The sequence below is a fragment of the Sphaerodactylus townsendi genome, linkage group LG04, assembly GCF_021028975.2.
Source record: "Sphaerodactylus townsendi isolate TG3544 linkage group LG04, MPM_Stown_v2.3, whole genome shotgun sequence".
Classification (NCBI taxonomy): domain Eukaryota; kingdom Metazoa; phylum Chordata; class Lepidosauria; order Squamata; family Sphaerodactylidae; genus Sphaerodactylus; species Sphaerodactylus townsendi.
Window position 1 is genome coordinate 42,049,895 of NC_059428.1, and position 25,764 is coordinate 42,075,658.

General features: G+C 41.7%; 1 protein-coding gene across 1 annotated transcript; it reads right to left on the reverse strand.

Moving 5' to 3' along the window:
• Positions 1-609: 609 nt before the first annotated feature.
• Positions 610-24,025, reverse strand: ZBTB11 (zinc finger and BTB domain containing 11). The gene is given in 14 exon segments (XM_048494996.1): positions 610-1,964; positions 2,965-3,140; positions 3,547-3,705; positions 4,668-4,785; positions 5,854-5,998; positions 7,314-7,547; positions 14,090-14,269; positions 14,424-15,256; positions 16,541-16,604; positions 16,606-16,761; positions 17,252-17,347; positions 17,350-17,460; positions 17,462-17,514; positions 23,368-24,025. Coding segments are annotated over 14 exon segments (3,162 nt in total). The 5' UTR covers positions 23,678-24,025; the 3' UTR covers positions 610-1,437.
• Positions 24,026-25,764: the final 1,739 nt, after the last annotated feature.

Here is a 25,764-nt window from a genome sequence, read left to right on the forward strand (position 1 = left end):
TGTAACCAGGAAGTGTTAGCTGGAACAAACATGTCAATTTCTAGAGCACAAATTATACGCAATATATACTAGTGTGCAAGAGCAGCTTTCCATCCTTAGCATAAATGCGGGGTTTTTTTTCTATTTCAAGATAATAGTTTATATCTAAATTTTGCTGAATATTTTGTTACTGATCCATAGTATTGCACCCTGACCTCGATAGCTACAGGCTCATCAGATCTCAGAAAATAAGGCTCATGCTTGGTTAGAAATGAGATGGGAGCTCTGCAAGGAATACAGGAGAAGTTATGTGGAGGTAGGCATTAGCAAACCACCACTGAACTTTTCTTGCTTAGAAAATCCTACAGATCATCATAAATCAGCCATGACTTGGCAAGACACACACAGTATTGCACAGTTACAAACAATTCTACTTTTCTGTTTAGACTCAGTCGTGACCTATGGCTTAGTAGCAGACACAAATCCAGCTGCAGGAAATATAATAATGTTAACCTAATCTGAATGTTCCACAAGAGACTTCAAAAACATTCGTTCTGTCATCTTATCAGCCAAACTTTATAATGTTCAAAAATAAGTTTTCATATATACAACACTACTTTAGTTCTTTAGTTCCTTTTGGTATTATATTTCTTTAATTACAGCATAATTTCACAAAAACTTCATATAAATAAAATGTACAAACATATTTTGTTTCATAAACTGCAACCTTAGGTTATGCAAAAGACAACAAAAGGGGGAATTTACAAATGCATGTATATTAGTTTCTCTGTGAGGCTACCTGCCACTTAGTGGACAGTTGCAAAGATCACACTTGATTACAACTTAATTTCCATCAGAAAACTTCACAAAACACAGCTTTCCACCATCTGTGTATGCTAGACTTAAGTACAAAAAAAAGTATAAATGAGCATATCAGACTATCTTACACAATCATGCCCATGACCACAATATTCACCTGTATTGGCAAATGACTCATGATTAGCTTCAAGAGCACAGCCCCATCCTGGCCTTCAGTATGCCTTGTGAGTAAGTATGGCTACCATGGGGGTGGGGGTAGAGTTGTGACTCACACAAATCTTTGGTATAATGAATTACTTCAATGAATTAAACAACTGTGTTTGCGTGTGTGTATACACACACAAAGTCTGCAAAGGAAGAAAACCTACGGCAAACCTACCACCATCACACAGAAGACTTTATTTTTAGATTACTTTTTAATGAAGTGATTACAATGGATGCAGTAATCTTAGTACAAGATCAGTTTATGGTTCAGGCCTCCAATTTTATTTACACACGTTGGTATTATACAGTGAAGAAACTCAAACAGAGTTCTGATACTTTTGTATTACTTTAGACATCCAGCCATTCTGACTGGTAATAATTTGACAGCTGCATGCTGTTCCATTGAAGTCATCCTGCATTAGAGAACATTTGTGTTCAGTCCGGATCAGAAACATGTTCTACTTCAACTTCTACAGTCTGAATAGCTTCTGTAACCTCAGCTATTTTCTGTCCTTGCTGTTGTGCCAACACATAATTGACTACCTGCATGATACTTTGGTCAGAAAGAGTAGAAACTGTTGTGCACTCTTCAGTAGCTGCAACAGAGTCAAGAGTTTCTTCAGTTACTACAACTGTCTCAATTTCTTCACCACACATCTCTTCACCACACATCTCTGTTTCTTGTTCTGCTGCATTAGATGTTAAAATACTGATGGCATGCTCCACTTGTGTCCCTTGATTGTGAAACTGCAGTGTGTCCTTTTCCAGCATAATTTTACAAGGTACATAATCCCGGTGGAATTTGGTCATATGCTTCCTCAAGGTACGGGCATCGATGTAGGCTTCGTTGCACACCGGACAAACATAAGGTCGTTCTCCAGTATGTGACCTCACGTGCCGCTTTAAAGAACGTGCATCAGCCCAGGCCACTCCACAGGTGAGACATTCGAAGGGTTTAACTCCTAGCCAACAAAATGTGACAAATAAAACAAGTTAAAACCTTTTGGGAGGCTGAGCAAAATCTCTGCAAAAGAACGTAGATAGCAAGCTCTCGAGGGGCTCAGTTTCCACAGACTGTAATGTAAGACACTGATTCTAAAAGGATCTTTCTTACTAGTTTATGTCTTCATGCCAAGGTACATCATTCTCAGCCACAGCTGCTCTGAGTTTTTGCATCTGATACTTGATATGTAACATTCTTTAACACTATCAAACAGATAAGAAACAGATCCTACTGGAAGGGATCATGAAATATACTTGGATGCTATTGTCTGTGCTACAAAGATACAAACAACTTTTATGGGGTTAAGACAGTAATAGATATCTAGATGTTGCATATTTATTTGTTCTGGACTCTGCAAAGAGAATATGTTTATATCAAACTCATAATGTTTCCGATAATGTAAAAGAAATATTAACAGGAATTATTTTTCCCTCCAACATCATAGTTTGGATCCGATTAATTACTAGCGGAAAGCAAACCCTGATGTGGACCTTTCTAGTTATTACTGTCTCCACAGGCAACTCTTGAGTTGATGCTAGAAGCTGAGGGACCCATATGGACCAAAAAACCCACAAGTCAGGATGGAGTGGGGCAACAATGAAAAGAGAGAGCTGTGTGCCAAGTTAGTTGGAGGCAATTTCCCTCATTGTTGTCCTACTCCACCCCAGTTTGTCTGGGTACACAGAAATACTACTGAAAGATGAGGTTTAGTTTGGCTCCATCTCACCACAGTCTCCAGGATCACTTTTTTGTCCATGTGTATTCTATGACTGCCTGTCAGCATCTTGGATGTATCACAGAATGGGGGGGGGGGGGGGGAGAAGTTGAGGGAAGGAAACATCTGCATCTGCAAACGTCCTTGAACGTTCTTTTCTCTGGACCCAACAGGATACCTTGTTGTTTCTAAATTAAATAAACCGGATTATGATTTATTTCTCTAATCAAAATGTCACAGCTACCTTCATGGTTATTCATGTGTCTTCTGTATTCCCGCAGCTGAGTGAATTTCCTCCCACAATGTTCACATACACGTTCCAAGTTTTGTTTGGCTCTCCCTTTCTTTCCATGAGTGGCTTTTTTGACATGTCTTCTGAACAAAGCTTTCTCATAGAATTCTTTGCCACAGACATTGCACCTGAAAAAAGTGAAGGTTCAAGAGCTATGTGCAACATTTATGAGAAAAGGTTTTACAATTCATTTCATCAGGCACCTTAGCTGTGATCCTGGAAACCCTTTAAAATGCATTCAAGGACTTCCCTATGGTGGAGCTCTGGTTCAATGGCAGAATATATCTTCTGCATGCAGGTTCGATCCACAACATCTCCAGTTAAAAGGATGGCGGTAGATGATGGGAAGACCTCCACCTGAACCCTTGGCTGCTAGTCAGAGTAGATAATATAGACACTAATGAATGGTTTGACTCTCAACAAGTTTCACCAGTGCATGTGTCCCATTCTGCATGAACCAAGTTACAAAATATAATCTTGCCCAGGGAACTTTCATCTGAGCATTCATAACATGAGCAGGTTATCTTTACTTACTTGTAGGGATCTGTAACAGAATGTGACTTCACATGAGAATACCAATCTTTCTTCCAGCTGTAGCACTTTCCACAAAATTCACACTGGAATGGTTTCACCCCAAGATGCTTATTCATATGCTGACGGAGATCTCGAAGTTCGTAGAAACTTTTCTCACATCTGGAAGTACGCATGACTATATGTTAAAGGTGCTTATATGTTAAAGGAACAAAACACAGTTTACACTTCTTTATGTTCCAATGTAAAAACAATCCCAATGAAGACAGAACCAGTAGATTAGCATCACAGTGCAGTTTGCTATGTTATAGTAGATGAGTGTTTGAGTAATTACCTGTGTGGATTTTGAGTGAACAGGCTGATTTTAAAGACAAAGTCTTTATTTGGCATCTTAGAACATGTTTTATTATCACACTTCTAACAGACAGATATTCAACTTGATTTTTTCCCACTGAAAATAGCATCCATTCATCAAAGCACATGATAAACTGTTACACTATCACAGGTGGAATTCTACAAGCCATAAAAAAATGAGATGCCACTTTTGAAAGGCCTGCATAATTAATTGGCCTGAACTTTACTTCCCACACAAAGAGCCAGTAGATTTTCAAATTTGCTCACTGGTGCAAGTCCTCACACTTTCTCTTGTATATGATCTGAACTTTCTATGCACAAGCCAGAGATAACTTGGAACTGGCTAACTATGGATTCCTTGTTAGGGTTCATATGAAGCAGTGGATTGATTAAAATATTGTAATTAATTTAATGAGACTCACAGAACTAACGTTTTTGAAATGGTATGCTCTCCTTTATTTAAAAAGTGAGAGAAGAAATTGGATGAACTGAAACAAAAATTAAAACTTGCAGGGATTTCTTTATTTAATTTATAGCAATAAGAAGTAAAGCATTTTCATGTAATTAAAAAAAATAAGACTGTTTGAAGCTACTGATTTTCTCGGAGAAAGCTGGCACTCTTTCAGAAATAGAAATAACTTCAATCATTGTTCCCTTATCCAATTTGGGTCATCTTCACTGAAAGCAACAGACACATCTCTCTCAATATCCAACGATATTAGCAAAATAAAACCTTACTTCTACTGGCTCAAATTTCTATTAAAACTTACTGAGTACATTGATATCCACGAATTTCAGGTTTTGGCTGGTGCTTCTTTATATGCTTACTAAGTCCTGAAGCTCTATGGAAAGATTTTCCACAGTGTGAACAAAAGTATTTTGATTCTCCTAATAAAACAAGAGTTGAAATGCAATTAATGAACATTATACTGTGAAACACAAAACCTCACTGCAATTGATACTGTAGAACTGCATAAACATTAAACTGATCAAACTATGCTCAGCGTATGTTCAGGCATGTAGAATCAAGAGTAGGTGGTCAATGCTAAATTTTAAAAGGTTGTTGCCTGCAGGCAAGTACTGTTGCTATCGGATTGGCTGATGTCATGTCATACAGACATTCCAAATGATGGTATTATTTGGAGATTTTTTTAAATAGAAAGCCCCCTGGGTCCCCCTCTCCTGGGAGGGTCTCCCAGGAGAGAAACAGCCATGGAGTTTTCAAAGATTCAGCCAGCCTGGGCTGCAAAGGGGCTAGGTTGGTCATGGCTCTGAAAACCCCATGGGTTCCCCTCTCTTGGGAGAGTCTCCCAGGACAGAACGAGCCATGGAGTGGAGGAGTGAAGAGGCTTTCCAAAGCCTCTTTCTGAAAGAAGCTACTGACTTCCCTGGCCTCCCCCCATCCCAACATCAAATTTTGGGGGTCAGCAGTCTGGTAAATGGGGGGAGGGGAGCTGTGGGGGGGAGGGGGCGAACCATCCATCCATCCATCCATCTAATTTCAATACCGCCCTATTTCCAAGGGGTTCCGGGGATAGGACGGTATAGAAATCTTTCCCTCATTCATCTGTTAGCTGGACCACTGCATATTGTCAAAATAGGCCCCAGTGGAACTGACTTGAGCTCTGGTAACAGGTTTATGATCGAGGCAACACGTGTCTGTTAGGGATGAGTGATGGCTCCTCAGCAATCCTAACTGAAAGGCTACCAAACCACCAGTGAGAGAATAAAAAGCTGACTGGAATCCAATACAGGACAGACAGAATGCAGTAGATTCCAACAATAGGGTGAATAAGTACCCACTGTCTCAGGTAATCTACCAGAAGAGAGTTCTAGTCTTCAGCTCACTCGGCTTTCTGGCCGAAAGTTTATGAAAAATCTAATTTCACATCTCCGTTTGAAATCACAAGCCAGATCCTTGTCTGAGGGTTTCTGGAAAAACATATTCAGTTTTACCTGTGTGAATGCTCACATGCTCCTGAAGGCTTCGTTTTGTGACAAATGACTTCTCACACAATTCACATTTAAACTGTTTCTGTGCCTCATGAAGTGCAAGATGCATCTTTAAACCATGCTTGTAGGTAAATGATTTACCACACATCTATAAGACACAAAATTGTCAGCAGGAATGTCAATGCCTTCCCAAACAGACAAAAACATGTAATGATAAACGAACTTAATGGAATGTACTTGGACCTAATATAGCCTATTTCCCTAATACCTTTTGTTGCAATAGGAACTAGATTGTTCCAGAAAAGGACAAAATCTGTATTGGCTGAAGATGACAAAATTCCACTGAAGAACAGAAACTCAGAAGGAAGCGCAAGCTTAAGAATACTTAAGAGGTCTGTTTTAGGTGCATGAAAATATTGCCAATGTTTAAATTATAAATCAAACTGAGATGTTAACCAGTACTTTTAGAATCCTCTTGAAAATGCATCAATTTTTATTTCAAACTTTCAGCTGCAAAGAGCACAGCTCCATCAACTATCCCACAACACTAACAGTATACCTGCAAATACATAATGAACACCAAAAGACTCACTAACTCAGAGTTAGATCCTATGGATCCATTCCACTAACTGTGGCACCTTCTTCCCACACAAAAACCTCTCACTGACCGATGAGTTTCCTTCGCTGGAGAAAATTGTTACCGTTAGTGGTGCAAGTCTATAGATTGGAACACAATGTATGAACAAGTTACCAGCCCTCATGTCGAAATAATAGTTAAGGCACCAGAGGAATCAGTGACTGTACTTTCAAAGATCTTAAATTTCAGTCCAGGTCAGTAAAAGGATAACAGGAATTTTAGTCCTTCTTGTGAAGTACCAAAAACAGGTACTGGGATGGTTCCATAGAGCAGTCAATAGAGGTTGCTAGCAGATGCAGACTTCTGCCATATCCCTCCTCCTCAGCAGTCTTTTCCAATCCCAGAAGTGTTGATTCCTTGGATCACAAGATCTGAATGGACTAAGAAGTCAGCTATTGCAGTGAGAGGGGAAAGTGGGAGAACTTAACAGTCCCCCGCCTGGCACTTCTGGTAAAAGGGAGATTTGGTGCTTTCTAGCCTCTGCACTGCAGCCTCCACCCCCCGCAAAACCATGCGGCTGTTTGTTCCCATAGAACTCACAATTCTAGAGATCAACTTTCCACAGAGTCAGAAAGCACTGGGAGAAAAATGTAACAAACAGTATCATTGCTCCTTCTATGAATATAATCCATTAACTAATTTCAACAAAGATCCCCAGCACCTCTGCCTTTATTCCTAAAGCGATCCTTTTCCTGATTATTTAAGAATTTATATACAAGATTTGAAGTTTCATCCTTTGTTAGTAATTGAGTTTTAGTAAAATGGCTAGAATAGGCAAAAGTTGCATCAAGAAAGTGAGGACATTAAGAAACAGTTTTATTTTTACCTTACATGCATGTGGTTTTACACCTGTATGTTTCAGCATATGAATTCTCAGAGAATAGAATTTAGGCAAACTTCTTCCACATATGTCACATATAAACTCCCGTTTAGTTCTGCCCTTTGCAGCTGTGCCACTCTCTTCAATACTAGCAGTCGCAACAGTCACTTCGTTTTTTCGGGTATGACGAACAAGGTGAGCTCGTAATGAGGCACCATACTGGAACTCTTTTTTGCACAGCTAGGACAACAAAAATGTGCATTAGTTTCTCACAGATGGTATAATTATGATCTCAGCACAAAGTCACAGAAAAACATAGATACCACCTTTTTGAGTTATTTCCAGGTCTGCAAACACTATGTATGCAAAGGTGAGATTCTGATAGACCAGTGAAATCTGAAATTCTTAAAGACTATTCAAACTCAGACTAATGCGTATTAATCCACATATAGTACACAAAAGCTATATTTTCCACGTGATACTTCAAGACTGCGTGACCTATGCAATCATCAAAATGAAGGACTGTAACAAAGTCTTAATGTTTACTTTGGAATTGTTATTTTCTTCTAAGAAGCTAATCTGGGAAAAGACTGAAATAGACACCAATCAGATCATCAGAATAAGCAGAGAATCAGAAAGTTTCCTGAAAAGAAAGCCAATGCACCTAACCAAAGAGTACTTCAAGTAATATTGCTAGACTACAAACAACCAGATTAACCCAATACTTAAAACAGCAATTATGTAGGGTTGGATACAACCAGCTTCTCTGTTTGAGGGAAAAAAAATATATACTTATCTCCAAAAAGGCTCTGCCATTAGCTGTGGGACCCATTAATGAAAGAGTGCCACATGGGACACCGCTGCCGTGGGGAAATAAATCAGTTTTGACCACCTCCACCCCTCTCGAACTACTGGCAGGACCTCAACCCACAGATTAGCAAGATTACAGAAGATGCATCAACTCAGGATGTACTTCAAGCATCAACTCACTCGCATTTGTAATTTTTCGTCCTTTCATGTTTCAGTGTGTGCATTATAAGGGGCATAACGCCTCTGAAAAACCATTCCACATTCACTACATTTGTGCTGTGCTTCTGCCTCACTAGGCTCCTACAGGGTCTCTCTTGGGCTGCTTCATCTTTTTGCCTCTTTGCACTAACTTCATGGCAACCTAGTTAGAAAATAAGGTGTTAGCTGCTAGTTCAAATGAACACCCAATGATAAAATCAGTGACACAAAGACAGTATCAAAAAAAGCTGTTTGCATGACATAAGACATCATGAGAAACCAAAGAGAAGATAACCTACTAGCAGTATTTCTTATACCTGTTGAATGGCTGATTTGTTGGCCGACTTTCTGTTCTGCAGTTTTTTCTCAATGCCCTTGTGCAACTTGATATAGCCACCTTCGCTGACAGACCGTTGGCGAAGCTTGCTTTTGTAAGTGTCATCTTGACTGGAAACGGAGGTCTGTGACTGAGGCAGTGGAGCACTTTGTGTTTTACATGGCCTACCGCGTTTTCGCTTAAGTCCTTCCTGGGAATCTTCAGCAGCAGCATCTGCAGTTAATTCACTGCTTACGTTTTGTTCGCTGCTCACATTTTTATCAGCCTCACTTTCTGCTGGCATGCTGACAACTTCTTGTTCTGTTGCTGGAGCCTCAGACTGCTCCACAGATACACTCTGATCTGTGATGCCTTCCTCCGTTGGTGTTTTTACATTACTTTCAGTTGTTTCTATATCAGTAGAATGCACCACAGACTTTGGAGAATTGTCCACAGGGGGTTCTGGTATAGTTTGCAGGACAGCCTCTGCTTGTGTCACCTCGTCCAATTTCAGTGCTTGAATATGCTCCATTCACAGTTGTGACTTCATTGTCTGTGGGTGAAGGCTGCTCAGTGCTGTCTGCAGGGTTTGCCCCATTTTCAGTCTGCTCTAAAAGATTCTGAGCTACTTCAACTACCTGAACATCCCCTTTCTGATACAATCGTGATTTGTTTGTCTTCCATTTGTTTGTGCAATATTTTCACAGATTTCTAGGACTTCACATGAAGAGATGTCGAGCCAGCACTGCCACTTCTCTGCCATGTTACAAAAAATCAAAAAAAGTCACTCCTTGAGGTATAAGCAAATTCCAATAAAGGGAGAAAGCTGGCCTTGCAAAACCCTGCACCAAATAAGAAATAAGATGTCAGAAGAGTTGGCAGAGATGATCCCCCAGTTTAATTTAAAATGAATGAGAGTTTTTACTAGAAAATTACTGCCTGCAGCAACAATTTCAAACTATAGGCACAAGACAAGAGTATCTTGCTTCAAACAAACAAGAAAAATGAAGAGGGCTTAGAAGCTACAGCTGAAGGATTCCAGAAACCAGGGTCTGTGTGCAGTGGTGGCAGCAACTGTGCACACACTGTGGAAATCCTTCATTGCACCGTACCAGCCTTCTGAAGCTATAATAGCCAGTTTTCACTTCTAGTAAAATTGAGACCTCTCTCTTCTTTTGGAAGCACTTACAAGCAGAAACAGCGGTTTTTTACATGTTTGTAGCCTCATGGAGGCATGCGTGGGAACCAATCTTTGCTCTAAAGCAAAACATAATTCCCCAAGTCTAAATATATAAAATGTAGGAAACTCTACTGCAGTACATCGTATGAAACCATCTTTGTATTACGTGCAACTTTATTTTGGAAAACGTGAGTCAGTGTTTCGATAATTATCTAGAGTTGGTTGTACAACAGCTGAAAAAGACACTATATTTCCATTCTCATTGGGTCAGCTTGTGCAATTACCACTTGTTCAATGTAAGCAAAAGACACAGGAACTATAGCTGTGGCAGCTGCCAATTGCATGATTTGGTAACAGGCTCTCAACATTACAACTCGCATGATTGAGAAACACTTTTTCCCTCAGACCGGCGGAGAGCCTGGTCCAGAGCTAGGCAGAGTTTATATTCCTTCTACTGTAACTCCAGGAGATTTCCATAAATTCAGATGAAGCATGTGACAAGTCAGTAATCTAAATCAATACAGTTTAATTACATATTATTAAGGGCAACAACCTGCACTCAGCAAAGTCTGAAGGCTTCCTGCTGTCTATGAAGGCCTCATCAAGCGTCAGTAGCTCTTCCACTAAAGGAAGTTAAACTGGAGGAAGGCTGGAGGGAGGATTCAAACCTGGCTGAGTGGAGAGGCAGGATACAGGCTAGTAGAGAAAATTTGTTCAAATAAAGCACATTCCTACTTTAAACTTGGTCGATGTAACTGGAGAGGACAAGGACAAAAACAAGCCAAACGGCCAACAATCTCAGCTCTGCTAGGAAAAAAATAATTCACAAGCTTTAAAAAAAAATACAGCAAGAAGTTGTCCACCACTTATATTTGATCAAACACTCTTTGAACATACTTATTCAATGAACTGATTTTCCTTATGGTTTTTGCCAGAAGATTTTACCTGAAAGATCCACGACAGCTTCGTGACTGGAAACAGCTCCTTTTTCGACGAAGAGTTCCCTGAAGTACTCGCTATTAGCTGCCAAAACGGATTTGTGCGCTTTGTACACTTCTCCTTCAATGAGCAAAGTGACGTCACAAAATTGACTGGAAAGCCGCTGTTGGTTCAGCTGGTTCAAGACCGACTGAGAATGCTTTGAAGAAGTCTGTTTCACCAGGCCTTTGCTATCCACCTGGCATTTAAAACAAAATGCAACAAGCAGCACGTTAACTTTCAACAAACTGTTTAAAATGTTTGCAATAAATAGCTAGGAAATAAGTTTCCTTCCCAGGACTACATTTTGCATTCAGCATGGGCCACAGATTAGATTTAGCCTAAATTTTCGAGTCATGCAAGATACAAACAGAATTCCTGCTGCCCCAGCGCAGCCATGGATCTTCCTGAAATGCTGCTCCAGGGGGACATGGGACAGTCAGCGGCAGAATGGGAGGCAAACTGGGGGAGTCAGCAGCAGAAAGATAGGAGTCAGTGGAAACTACCCCATTTCTTATGTTTGTGGAAATTTCACTTACTCCGCCCACCAGATTTAAAATTTTGTTAGCTACTCAGAGAAGGATGAAAATAAAGCTTTGTGTTTGTGCCACAGAATGAATTTATTTTGACTTATTTTAAATTTGTTTCTTTAAGGGAATAAAAAAATAAAAATCCAAACTAACCCCCTGTACAAGATATCCTAAATGCAACTTACAAATACAAGCTCATGTTTGGCTATTGGCTTCTTTTTCACAGGCTTTGGTGAGGCAACTGGGAGCGAGGCAGAATTACTTAATTCATCATCTGTTTCATTGCTGTCTTCAGGCAATGCTGTGTCTAATCCAAGCTCTTCCAACATTTCAGAAGGATCTGACAAGGATCTGGAACGATCTAATTTTTCTTGGCACTTGCTACATTCTTTAATGTAATCTTTGACTTGCTTTAGAATACCTAAGGAAATGCATAAAAAATCTTTTGAATTTTTGACTTCACTTACACAGGAAAGGATGGCTTTGTTCATCGTCTTTCAGGTATCTTCAGCAATAAATCAGGCAACCTAATTTGTCTTTCATGTAGATGATTAGTATTCTACAGAAAAAACTTAACTTGCGAGAGATAACACTATTTTCCTTCATGACAAGTGCCTTTTAAAGCAAAGGAGTGTACTGCATAGTGCCTTTAAAATCTTTGCAATAATCAGGGGCGTATCTACAGAAAATGGAGCCCAGGGAAAGATCTTAAATTGCACACACGCAGTGGTGGGATGCAAATAATTTAACAACCAGTTCTGAAAGGACTCAGTGGAGGGATTACAACCAGTTCTCCGAGCTTGACAAAAAATTAGCTACCGGTTCTACCAAACTGGTGCAAACAGGCTGAATCCCACCACTGTGCACCCCCCGCAAACATCTGACACCTATCATTTACGTAACTACTATAATATTAGCTGCACCTTCTTTGTACCTTAGAAATTAAATGCATCATAGTAATATCCACCTAAGCAATGTCCTAATCAGTACTGAAACCATTAATGAAAGGACCCCACTCCTTAACAACTCACTTTAAAAACATATTAAAAATTACAATATTTTTAAAATTAAAAAGCACATTCCAGTAAACTATAAAGTGTAAAACAAGAACTGAAGCCTTTTAGCAAAAACAGTTGATAATTTATAATAAATTAATGAATGAGAAGGTAACTGCATCGCCCCACTCTTTAAAGGTGTGTGCACCACCACCTGCTGGAAGGTAAGAGCAACTATCCACTCTCTCAAAGAGGCCATCACTGTCTCCAGGACCCAGTCAGACATCCCCCCACCCCTGCCCCCGGCAATATTCAAGTAACTAGGAGAATGACTTCAAATTGGTACAGGTGCAAGAGACTTTATTTGCAAAGTGCTGAATGAATAGGTCATAGCAGGCCACCAATAGTGCCAACTCCAGCATGGGAAATTCTTGGAGATTTGGAAGTGGAATCTATAAAGTGTGGAGTTTGGAAGAGTGGATCAAGCTCAGAAAGGATGTATTACCACAGCCATTTTCTCCAGGGGAACTCATATCTGCAGTATAGAAATAAATTGTAATTCTAGGAGATCTGGAAGCACCCCCTTCCCCCAAGGTTGGCAACTTTACAGTCAACTTCCTCCCACAGACAAGATCTCAGTAAGTCCCTGGGTAGTGCTTGTTTGATGTTGCTGGCCTGCCAGCACAGTGCGCACACACTCGCTCAGTGGCCCCTGCTTCCTCTTCCTTAGCTTCTAATCTGGAGAACTGGGTTTGATTCCCTACTCCTCCACCTGAGTGGCAGAGGCTTATCTGGTGAACCAGATGTGTTTCCGCACTCCTACATTCCTGCTGGGTGACCTTGGGCTAATCACAGTTCTTCAGAACTCTCTCAGTTCCACCTGCCTCACAAGGTGTCTGTTGTATTGTCGAAGGCTTTCACGGCCGGAATCACTTGGGTGCTGTGTGGTTTCCGGGCTGTATGGCCGTGTTCTAGCAGCATTCTCTCCTGACGTTTCGCCTGCATCTGTGGCTGGCATCTTCAGAGGATCATCCTGAGAATAGTAATGCATTAATAGTTTCTCACAGATGGTATAATTATGATCTCAGCACAAAGTCACAGAAAAACATAGATACCACCTTTTTGAGTTATTTCCAGGTCTGCAAACACTATGTATGCAAAGGTGAGATTCTGATAGACCAGTGAAATCTGAAATTCTTAAAGACTATTCAAACTCAGACTAATGCGTATTAATCCACATATAGTACACAAAAGCTATATTTTCCACGTGATACTTCAAGACTGCGTGACCTATGCGATCATCAAAATGAAGGACTGTAACAAAGTCTTAATGTTTACTTTGGAATTGTTATTTTCTTCTAAGAAGCTAATCTGGGAAAAGACTGAAATAGACACCAATCAGATCATCAGAATAAGCAGAGAATCAGAAAGTTTCCTGAAAAGAAAGCCAATGCACCTAACCAAAGAGTACTTCAAGTAATATTGCTAGACTACAAACAACCAGATTAACCCAATACTTAAAACAGCAATTATGCAGGGTTGGATACAACCAGCTTCTCTGCTTGAGGGAAAAATATATTTTTATCTCCAAAAAGGCTCTGCCACAGGCTGTGGGACCCACACGGAAAGAGTGCCACATGGGACACAGCTGCAGTGGGGAAATAAATCAGTTTTGATCACCTCCACCCCCGGAACTACTGGCAGGACCTCAACCCACAGATTAGCAAGATTACAGAAGATGCATCAACTCAGGATGTACTTCAAGATCAACTCACTGGGCATTTGTAATTTTTCGTCCTTTCATGTTTCAGTGTGTGCATTATAAGGGCATAACGTCTCTGAAAAACCATTCCACATTCACTACATTTGTGCTGTGCTTCTGGCTCATTGTGCTCCACAGGGTCTCTCTTGGGCTGCTTCATCTTTTTGCCTCTTTGCACTAACTTCATGGCAACCTAGTTAGAAAATAAGGTGTTAGCTGCTAGTTCAAATGAACACCCAATGATAAAATCAGTGACACAAAGACAGTATCAAAAAAAGCTGTTTGCATGACATAAGACATCATGAGAAACCAAAGAGAAGATAACCTACTAGCAGTATTTCTTATACCTGTTGAATGGCTGATTTGTTGGCCGACTTTCTGTTCTGCAGTTTTTTCTCAATGCCCTTGTGCAACTTGATATAGCCACCTTCGCTGACAGACCGTTGGCGAAGCTTGCTTTTGTAAGTGTCATCTTGACTGGAAACGGAGGTCTGTGACTGAGGCAGTGGAGCACTTTGTGTTTTACATGGCCTACCGCGTTTTCGCTTAAGTCCTTCCTGGGAATCTTCAGCAGCAGCATCTGCAGTTAATTCACTGCTTACGTTTTGTTCGCTGCTCACATTTTTATCAGCCTCACTTTCTGCTGGCATGCTGACAACTTCTTGTTCTGTTGCTGGAGCCTCAGACTGCTCCACAGATACACTCTGATCAGTGATGCCTTCCTCCGTTGGTGTTTTTACATTACTTTCAGTTGTTTCTATATCAGTAGAATGCACCACAGACTTTGGAGAATTGTCCACAGGGGGTTCTGGTATAGTTTGCAGGACAGCCTCTGGCGCAGTCACCTCGTCCACTTCAGTGCTTGAATATGCTCCATTCACAGTTGTGACTTCATTGTCTGTGGGTGAAGGCTGCTCAGTGCTGTCTGCAGGGTTTGCCCCATTTTCAGTCTGCTCTAAAAGATTCTGAGCTACTTCAACTACCTGAACATCCCCTTTCTGATACACCGTGATTTGTTTGTCTTCCATTTGTTTGTGCACATTTTCACAGATTTCTAGGACTTCCGTCATGAAGAGATGTCGAGCCAGCACTGCCACTTCTGCCATGTTACAAAAATCAAAAGTCAATTCTGAGGTATAAGCAAATTCCAATAAAGGGAGAAAGCTGGCCTTGCAAAACCCTGCACCAAATAAGAAATAAGATGTCAGAAGAGTTGGCAGAGATGATCCCCCAGTTTAATTTAAAACGAATGAGAGTTTTTACTAGAAAATTACTGCCTGCAGCAACAATTTCAAACTATAGGCACAAGACAAGAGTATCTTGCTTCAAACAAACAAGAAAAATGAAGAGGGCTTAGAAGCTACAGCTGAAGGATTCCAGAAACCAGGGTCTGTGTGCAGGTGGTGGCAGCAACTGTGCACACACTGTGGAAATCACATTGCACTTGAAGCCTTCTGAAGCTATAATAGCCAGTTTTCACTTCTAGTAAAATTGAGACCTCTCTCTTCTTTTGGAAGCACTTACAAGCAGAAACAGCGGTTTTTTACATGTTTGTAGCCTCATGGAGGCATGCGTGGGAACCAATCTTTGCTCTAAAGCAAAACATAATTCCCCAAGTCTAAATATATAAAATGTAGGAAACTCTACTGCAGTACATCGTATGAAACCATCTTTGTATTACGTGCAACTTTATTTTGGAAAACGTGAGTCAGTGTTTCGATAATTATCTAGAGTTGGTTGTACAACAGCTGAAAAAGACACTATATTTCCATTCTCATTGGGTCAGCTTGTGCAATTACCACTTGTTCAATGTAAGCAAAAGACACAGGAACTATAGCTGTGGCAGCTGCCAATTGCATGATTTGGTAACAGGCTCTCAACATTACAACTCGCATGATTGAGAAACACTTTTCCCTCAGACGGTGAGCCTGGTCCAGAGCTGCAAACAGAGTTTCTTATATATTCCTTCTACTGTAACTCCAGGAGATTTCCATAAATTCAGATGAAGCATGTGACAAGTCAGTAATCTAAATCAATACAGTTTAATTACATATTATTAAGGGCAACAACCTGCACTCAGCAAAGTTTGAAGGCTTCCTGCTGTCTATGAAGGCCTCATCAAGCGTCAGTAGCTCTTCCACTAAAGGAAGTTAAACTGGAGGAAGGCTGGAGGGAGGATTCAAACCTGGCTGAGTGGAGAGGCAGGATACAGGCTAGTAGAAAATTTGTTCAAATAAAGCACATTCCTACTTTAAGCTTGGTGATGTAACTGGAGGACAAGGACAAAAAAAACAAACAAGCCAAACTGACCAACAATCTCAGCTCTGCTAGGAAAAAATAATTCACAAGCTTTAAAAAAAAAATACAGCAAGAAGTTGTCCACCACTTATATTTGATCAAACACTCTTTGAACATACTTATTCAATGAACTGATTTTCCTTATGGTTTTGCCAGAAGATTTTACCTGAAAGATCCACGACAGCTCGTGACTGGAAACAGCTCCTTTTTTCGAAGAGTTCCCTGAAGTACTAAGCTATTAGCTGCCAAAAGCAGTTTGTACACTTCTCCTTCAATGAGCAAAGTAGCGTCACAAAATTGACTGGAAAGCAGCTGTTGGTTCAGCTGGTTCAAGACCGACTGAGAATGCTTTGAAGAAGTCTGTTTCACCAGGCCTTTGCTATCCACCTGGCATTTAAAAACAAAATGCAACAAGCAGCACGTTAACTTTCAACAAACTGTTTAAAATGTTTTGCAATAAATAGCTAGGAAATAAGTTTCCTTCCCAGGACTACATTTGCATTCAGCATGGGCCACAGATTAGATTTAGCCTAAATTTTGAGTCATGCAAGATACAAACAGAATTCCTGCTGCCCCAGCATGTGCCATGGATCTTCCTGAAATGCTGCTCCAGGGGACATGGGACAGTCAGCGGCAGAATGGGAGGCAAACTGGGGAGTCAGCAGCAGAAAGATAGGAGTCAGTGGAAACTACCCCATTTCTTATGTTTGTGGAAATTTCACTTACTCCATGCACCAGATTTAAAATTTTGTTAGCTACTCAGAGAAGGATGAAAATAAAGCTTTGTGTTTTGTGCCACAGAATGAATTTATTTTGACTTATTTTAAATTTGTTTCTTTAAAGGGAATAAAATAAAAATCCAAACTAACCCCTGTACAAGATATCCTAAATGCAACTTACAAAATACAAGCTCATGTTTGGCTATTGGCTTCTTTTCACAGGCTTTGGTGAGGCAACTGGGAGCCGAGGAGCAGAATTACTTAATTCATCATCTGTTTCATTGCTGTCTTCAGGCAATGCTGTGTCTAATCCAAGCTCTTCCAACATTTCAGAAGGATCTGACAAGGATCTGGAGCGATCTAATTTTTTCTTGGCACTTGCTACATTCTTTAATGTAATCTTTGACTTGCTTTAGAATACCTAAGGAAATGCATAAAAATCTTTTGAATTTTTGACTTCACTTACACAGGAAAGGATGAAGCTTTGTTCATCGTCTTTCAGGTATCTTCAGCAATAAATCAGGCAACCTAATTTGTCTTTCATGTAGATGATTAGTATTCTACAGAAAAACTTAACTAGAGATAACACTATTTTCCTTCATGACAAGTGCCTTTTAAAAGCAAGGAATTGTACTGCATAGTGCCTTTAAAATCTTTGCAATAATCAGAAGTATCTACAGAAAATGGAGCCCAGGGAAAGATCTTAAATTGCACACCGCAGTGGTGGGATGCAAATAATTTAACAACCAGTTCTGAAAAGGACTCAGTGGAGGGATTACAACCAGTTCTCCGAGCTTGACAAAAAATTAGCTACCGGTTCTACCAAACTGGTGCAAACAGGCTGAATCCACCACTGTGCACCCCATGAAACATCTGACACCTATCATTTACGTAACTACTATAATATTAGCTGCACCTTCTTTGTACCTTAGAAATTAAATGCATCATAGTAATATCCACCTAAGCAATGTCCTAATCAGTACTGAAACCATTAATGAAAGGACCCCCACTCCTTAACAACTCACTTTAAAAACATATTAAAAATTACAATATTTTTTTAAAATTAAAAGCACATTCCAGTAAACTATAAAGTGTAAAACAAGAACTGAAGCCTTTTAGCAAAACAGTTGATAATTTATAATAAATTAATGAATGAGAAGGTAACTGCATAAGCCCCTCTTTAAAGGTGTGTGCACCACCACCTGCTGGAAGGTAAGAGCAACTATCCACTCTCTCAAAGAGGCCATCACTGTCTCAGGACCCAGTCAGACATCCCCCACCCCTGCCCGGCAATATTCAAGTAACTAGGAGAATGACTTCAAATTGGTACAGGTGCAAGAGACTTTATTTGCAAAGTGCTGAATGAATAGGTCATAGCAGGCCACCAATAGTGCCAACTCCAGCATGGGAAATTCTTGGAGATTTGGAAGTGGAATCTATAAAGTGTGGAGTTTGGAAGAGTGGATCAAGCTCAGAAAGGATGTATTACCACAGCCATTTTTCCAGGGGAACTCATATCTGCAGTATAGAAATAGAATTGTAATTCTAGGAGATCTGGAAGCACCCCTTCCCCAAGGTTGGCAACTTTACAGTCAACTTCCTCCCACAGACAAGATCTCAGTAAGTCCCTGGGTAGTGCTTGTTTGATGTTGCTGGCCTGCCAGCACGAGTGGCCACACTTTCGCTCAGTGGCCCCTGCTTCCCTCTTCCTTAGCTTCTAATCCTGGAGAACTGGGTTTGATTCCCCACTCCTCCACCTGAGTAGCGGAGGCTTATCTGGTGAATCAGATGTGTTTCCGACCTCCTACATTCCTGCTGGGTGACCTTGGGCTAATCACAGTTCTTCGGAAATCTCTCAGTTCCACCTGCCTCACAAGGTGTCTGTTGTATTGTCGAAGGCTTTCCGGCCCGGAATCACTTGGGTGCTGTGTGGTTTCGGGCTGTATGGCCGTGTTCTGGCAACATTCTCTCCTGGCGTTTCGCCTGCATCTGTGGCTGGCATCTTCAGAGGATCATCCTGATGCTCTGAAGATGCCAGCCACAGATGCAGGCGAAACGTCAGGAGAGAATGCTGCTAGAACACGGCCATACAGCCCGGAAACCACACAGCACCCAAGGTGTCTGTTGTGGGGAGAGAAAGGGAAAGGAGCTTGTAAGCCACTTTGTGTCTCCTCACAGGAGAGAAAGGTAGGATATAAATCCAAACTCTTCTTCCTCTTCTTCCTGGCCTACATGGGGGTGGGGGGGAGAGGGAGGGAGAGAGGCGCCTGAGGGCTGTGGATCACCCCACCTGTCTTTCTTCCTCGCCACCAGCCTGCCTGCACATGCACTCTCATTCACCACCAGCCCCCACTTCCTTCTCCTGGCCTGGGGGAAGAATGCAGGTTGGGCAAATGCGCCTCCCACCTGACTGAGGCGAATGGTGCCTGGGTCGCATAACCCCCACCCACCCCAAGATACGCCCCTGGTAATAATAGATTTGCAGTCAATTTTTTATTCCAACTAAGGCTGGCAAGTACAACTTTACAAAAAGGCAAGTCTTACTAATAGCTGTCCAGAGCAATATAAATGCTCTCCCACCCCCACCCCCCACCCCCAGGTCTATGTTTAACAGTGCAGACAATAATGGTTTTGGTAGAGGCAGCACTTAAATAAGATTCTCTAATGCAAAAGAGAATCTGAACTATTTTCAGCAGTAGAAACATGCAGCTGTAACTTCTGCCACAGGCCGCCGCACTGTCATCTTTCCTTGAGACAGAGCATACCTATTTTTACTTGCAGAAAGGATGGTTGGATCCAAGCTCAAATACATATCTTTTGTGGTATAAACAAAGACTAAAATATAAAGATGCGATGAACAGAAAATAATAGCCAGCTACTTTTTGTGAAACAGAGTAGATAATGACTCAGCTTTCCATTAGAAAATGGAACAAAAAAACGAGTGCCAAGACTTTCCTACAGACATCTCTACATAGCTTAGCCAGCATGAGAAATCCATGCATTCAATCCTGCACCCCGGAAATTGTAATTGTCCCTCTATGTTAGCAGATGTGTCATATCATGGCAATCATGCACAAAGCGTTAAGAAACTTGCAGAATTTCTATAAAACACAGAATTTCCCTTTTGGGGGTTCTGCTAGTCTCTTGTTGAATCAGCAGAACAGAAAGCTCTTTGATAACACTTTGATTAGGCCACTTTCTAAATCCCATTCTCATTTGAGCAGAAAACTGTCTACTTGCTGGAGCTTGTCCATTTTACTGTTTGAACAAGGACAAATCTTGGCCTGTACGCCTTGAACATATTTGTAACTGATACCTGCTTTTACAACCTCCGCCAAATCATCAGCTGCGACTGTGTCTAGAAAACAATAACTTATTCCATGTGAAATAAAAAAGGCTTTGCCAATGCTATTTTGAACCTATTGACTATGGGCTGGCCATCTTTTCCCTTGACCCTTATTACAGACTTCTAAAAACCAACACCCAGAGAAGGTAAGGTAATATAGAAACACCTCACTCTCCCCACCCCATAATAACAATTTAATAGATTTCACCAGAGCACTGTCTATTTCTTTGACACACATGCTCAGCTGCTCTACAATATCTACATTTATTTATTCATTAAAAGTATTTATATCCTACCTTTGTATAACCATATTCAAGGTGGTTTAGGAAGTGAAATAAAATGGAATAAAATCAAGAACAATAAAACCAAATGAAATACAATAAAACACATTAAAATCATATTATACCATTTAAAAGTCACTAAAAAACCCTACAAAACCTAAAATGCTTCTTGCTAAAATCTAGATGTTAAAAGCTGCTGGATGTTAACAGCTAGATACCGGTAATTTAGATGTTAAAAACTAAATAAATAAGCCTTCACCTGACAACAGGAGAGCAAGGAAGGAGGACACCAGAATTCTGTAGGAAGAGAATTCCAAAGTCTGGGTACCACCACCAAGAAGGCTCTCTCCCAGGTCCCCACCAGATGTACAGGTGGGATGGAGAGATAGCCTTCTCTGGATGATCTTAGTAACCAGGCAGATTTGTATGGAAATAGGCGGTCCTTCAGGTAACCTGCCTCAAAGCTGTGGAGGTTTTATAGGCAATAATCAGCACTTTAAATTGGGCTCAAAAGATTACTGGTAGCCAGTGCAATAGTTGTAGTAAAGGGGACACATGGTCCCTATACCTGGCTCCTGTCAGCAGTCTAGCTGTTGCATTTTATATGAGCTGAATACTCTTCAGAGATAGTCCTACGTAGAGTACATTAAAATAATCCAAATGGGACATGACTAAGGCATTTGTTATAGTAGTTAGATTCAACAGTTCAAGGTAGGGACGTACTTGGCGTATAAACTGTAGACAGGAAAATGCATTTCTGGCTATCGCCAAGACCCTATTTAGAAGCACTCCCAAACCACAGACCTGTGTCTTCAAGTGGTATGCAACCCCATCCAAGTCTGGTAACCATTCCATTCCCTAGTTTGTCTTAAAAACAACCAGTAACACATCTGACTTGTCTGAATTAAACTTCAGTTTAATTAAACTTCAGTTTAATTCAGTCTGAATTAAACTTCACTCAGATCGTTACCAATCCCAGGCACTGGTTGAGGATTTCCACAGCCTCCCTAGCTTGCAATGAAAGTCAGAGGTAGAGCTGGGTGTCATACTGCTCCTCAAAACTCCAGATAACCTCTCCCACCAGTCTCATATAGATGTTAAGTACCTTTTTTTTTGGGGGGGGGGGAGTAGAATGGAACCCTAAGGGACACCACACATTAATGGCTAAGGTGTTGAACAGGCATCCTGCAGCCTCTGAAAATGGCCTGCCAGAAAGGACTGGAACTACTGTAATACAGTGCCTCCAAGACCTAGTCTGACCAGGCAGATCAGAAGGAAAACTTGGTCAACGGTATCAAAGGTCGCTGAGAGGTCCAGCCTAACCAACGGGGACACACTTCCCTTGTCTAGCTCCTGGCGCAGGTCATCCACTAGGGCAAACAAGGCTGTTTCTGTCCCCCACGTAGGTCTGAAGACACATTGAAATGGATCCAGAATATCTGCATCATCCAGAAATCCCTGGGTGGCTATCAACCAACCTGCCCAAATACAGAATATTGGAGTCTGATCAATAGTTTACTAAAAGAGTGGGGTCCAAGGAGGACAGTCTCTCCTCTTCACAGTCTGGCATCTGAGGGATACATGGTGCTGAATCCTTGCCACTTCAGAGATGACTGTTTTTTTTTTTATTTTCAAACATGCTAGTAGAGGCACAAAAAGGACCTGTGTGCTAGCTGACTCTGACAGATGGATGAAAAGAATCTGTGGGCTAGTGGTGGCCTTTAGGTAACAGTTTGGATGCTCCTAGAGAATCTTTGTAACCTTAATGTCCTCAAAGAATAATCCAATCAAGATGCCCTACTGCAACGGTCTGTACCTTAACTTTCAAAGCAGATTCAATTACACAAGCCAGAAAACAGCCATTCTTATTTTTGCTCCAAATACTTCAACAAAAGAAGCTCTTTAATGATATGGAAAGCATTCCCAAGTTTAAAGATTAGATGCAGCTCAAATGCACAGCTAGCTGAAAGTCCACTCTACAGATATAAATATAATTCAGCCAGCTGAGAATACTTACATGTAATACATCTGAGTAAGAGGGTTCAAGTCCAGGAAAAATGTCCACAAGAAACCTTTCAGTTTCAAACATGCTTACCTCCCTCCCATAGTTACTTACTTGGGGTTTTACTTGCCACTGGATTAACTGTTAGTCTATTACAAGTCATAAATATCATTTTGCTTATTGCTGAATCAGCTTTCAGCGTCTTCACCAGATATATGAACCCTTAGTCAGTCCAGATCAGAACCAACTGATGGTTAAATGCAGACGGGATTGGGCTGTCCTGTTTAGGAATAACACTGGCTTCCGTAACATGACAGCTATAATATCTGCTGAGATAACGTAAAACATCTCAGACGAGAATTGTGCGTGGCAAATATTATGGCAAAAGGCCACCATTTCCGATGAAAAGACTGAATAAAAGGGAACCGATTCTCCAGAGCTGGAAGTGCTCCCATTCGAGGACGATTTGTGAGCGGAACCCTTTTTCCAGGGAGTTTATTCCAGGAGGCCAGCAAAGTTTCCTCCGGGGCGCATTCCGCCTGGACCAGGGGAGTCCTGCGCGTCCTGCATGCTCCCTGCCCCTTCCCACCCAGCAGGCACCCCGGCCCAACCTCGAGCCCTCCTGCCCTCGGCCCGCCGCCTCACCTCGCCACCAGTACCGCCTGGAGAGGCGCTGCCAGGTCTGCAGGCGGGTGCGGTGGGTGCCGTCGACCTCCAGGTGCGCGGCCCGAATAAGCCGGGCGCGGCGCTCGGCTTGCAACACCACCTCGAGCTCGGCGAAGCGCTGCTGGTCCCGCTGCCGGCGCTGGTAGTAGAGAGTGCCGCCGCGCACCACGTAGCAGGCGGCGGCCTTGCGGATCTTGCGCTTGGCGTTGCCTTCGGTGCCCGGCGCGTAAGGCTCCCGCTCGTTGGTCAGGTAGCGCAGGATGGCCAGGTAGCTCTCCTCGCTCGACATGGCGCGCCCAGAGAGGGGGGCGGCTCGGCCCTTCAAGGAAAGAGGGTCGCCGCTAACAGGAGGGCGGGGATGGGGGGCATTGGCGGTCCCCCACAGGGCGATACCGGGGCGGGGGGGCCCTTGCTGAGCAGGGTGGGTTAGGGAACTCTCCTGGCACAGGGATTAGATAGAACCTGAACGAAGGAATAGGGGAGGGGGAGTAGCATGAAGCAAATAGGAAAATAAGAGGGGGGGGAGAACCCAAGTCTGGACTGAGTCGGGCTCCGGGAGGTGGAACTGGAGTTTCGCAGTCCGCGGCGACGGGTGGGAGGAAGAAGCTCGGGCAGCGGGATCAACGGAAAGACAAAATGGCTGCTACACAAGCGGAAGTGAAGTCCAGGAAAATGGGGACCAGCTCTTTGCGGAGCTGAGAAGGGAAGTGGGTTAGGGCTCCAGCGCCATTTTGGAACCGGGTTAGCGCTGCCAGGATAGAAGTTGTCCAGTGAATTCTGCTGCAGAACCGGCTGTAACTATCGCCACCATCTTTAAATTGGGCAAAACTTGCTGCGTCCCTCTCCCCAGTGATGGAGGGAACATGGTCTTCGAAACAGAAATATCGTCAATATATCGCAAAGTTGTTCAGTTTGCGGACTTCCCATTAACGTTCAAGCACAATCTCCTATAAGTGTCAACTAGGACGGTAATAACCCACCTTTTTAGTAGCACATTTCTGTCGTAAAATTTACTGACTTTGACACTTTGCGTTGGATGATTCTAGGTTAGAATAATCAGAAAATTGATTGTTTTCCTATTTGCTTCATGCTACTCCCCTCCCCTATTCCTTCGTTCAGGTTATTACCTGGATCTTTTCTATGTTGAAGGATTTCCGAGGCAATTTACACAAAACTTTTAGATCGGCTCCGAGTTTTTATTTGAATTAGCAATACACCCCATCCCGCTGGATAATGGAAACCCTCCACTGGTGGAGGACTCAATGCTATAGTCCTGTACAGTAACGACATAGGCTTGCAGTATAATTCTGATTTCACTGGCCTATGTATGCGTACTTAGGGAGGAGTCCCACTGCTTTTTCAGTTACATCATAAGTGACTGTTTAGTTAGTAGCTGATAGCCCTTACTCTCCTTCCAGGCACAGAGGGCATTACTATCTACAACACTTGATCAACATCCATCTGTTAAGTTTACAGCTGAAACAAAATCTGAATATCCCATCTCATTACTCAACCTATCCTATCCAGGTTTCATTTTGTTGAATTAGTTCTATTACCGGTAGTCTAAAATAGGTTTATTCAGTGAATTCCTAGGAAGTCATATGGCACTACAACAGCTAAATTGCATTTCATCTCGAGTCTTGAGAAATTAACTATTGGTGTGAAACTGGCAAAATGACAGGATACCTTCCAAAAGATCCAGGTAATAAAGGTATCCATTTTCTGATAACATTAAATATCCCCCTTTTTAAAGACATATATTTTGTTTAGCTTTAACTAGTTCCCGGCTGTGTCTACATAATGTGGTCATAATGCTATTCAATTACAAAATGCTTTCAAAGTGTGTACTTGCTGAGATTCCCCTTTGGATTCAAATCAGGCATTTCAAATGGTTTGTGATTTAAATCTACAATTAGCTAACTCCTAAAATAAGATGTGGGTGTGTGTACTGTCAAGTCACAGCTGACATGGCAGGGTTTTCAAGAGTTATGGCTTAGAGTTCTGGACTGACCCAAGCTCACTCAGCAGGCTTCATGTGGAGAAATCAACCCTGGTTCTCCAGTTAATGAGTGCTGGCCTCGAGACTCCATGAACACTCCCTACTATAAAAAGTAGCATATAATCTGTAATATCTGATTGATCTGAAACCATGTGTGCCTTGAAGTTTTTAAAACATAATGCTGCATTGTATTGGGTGATACTTTTCCCCTAGGAAAAACAAGGAAGTATTTTTACAATCTGAAGACTGTGACAGCAAGAGACACTGGAGTGAATCCAACTTTTCCACTCAGTCTCACTGAATTAGCCTTATTATTATTAGAAACAAGGGCATGGGTTGTAACTTTTAAGTTTTGGCTGCGTCTTTGTTTCTGCACT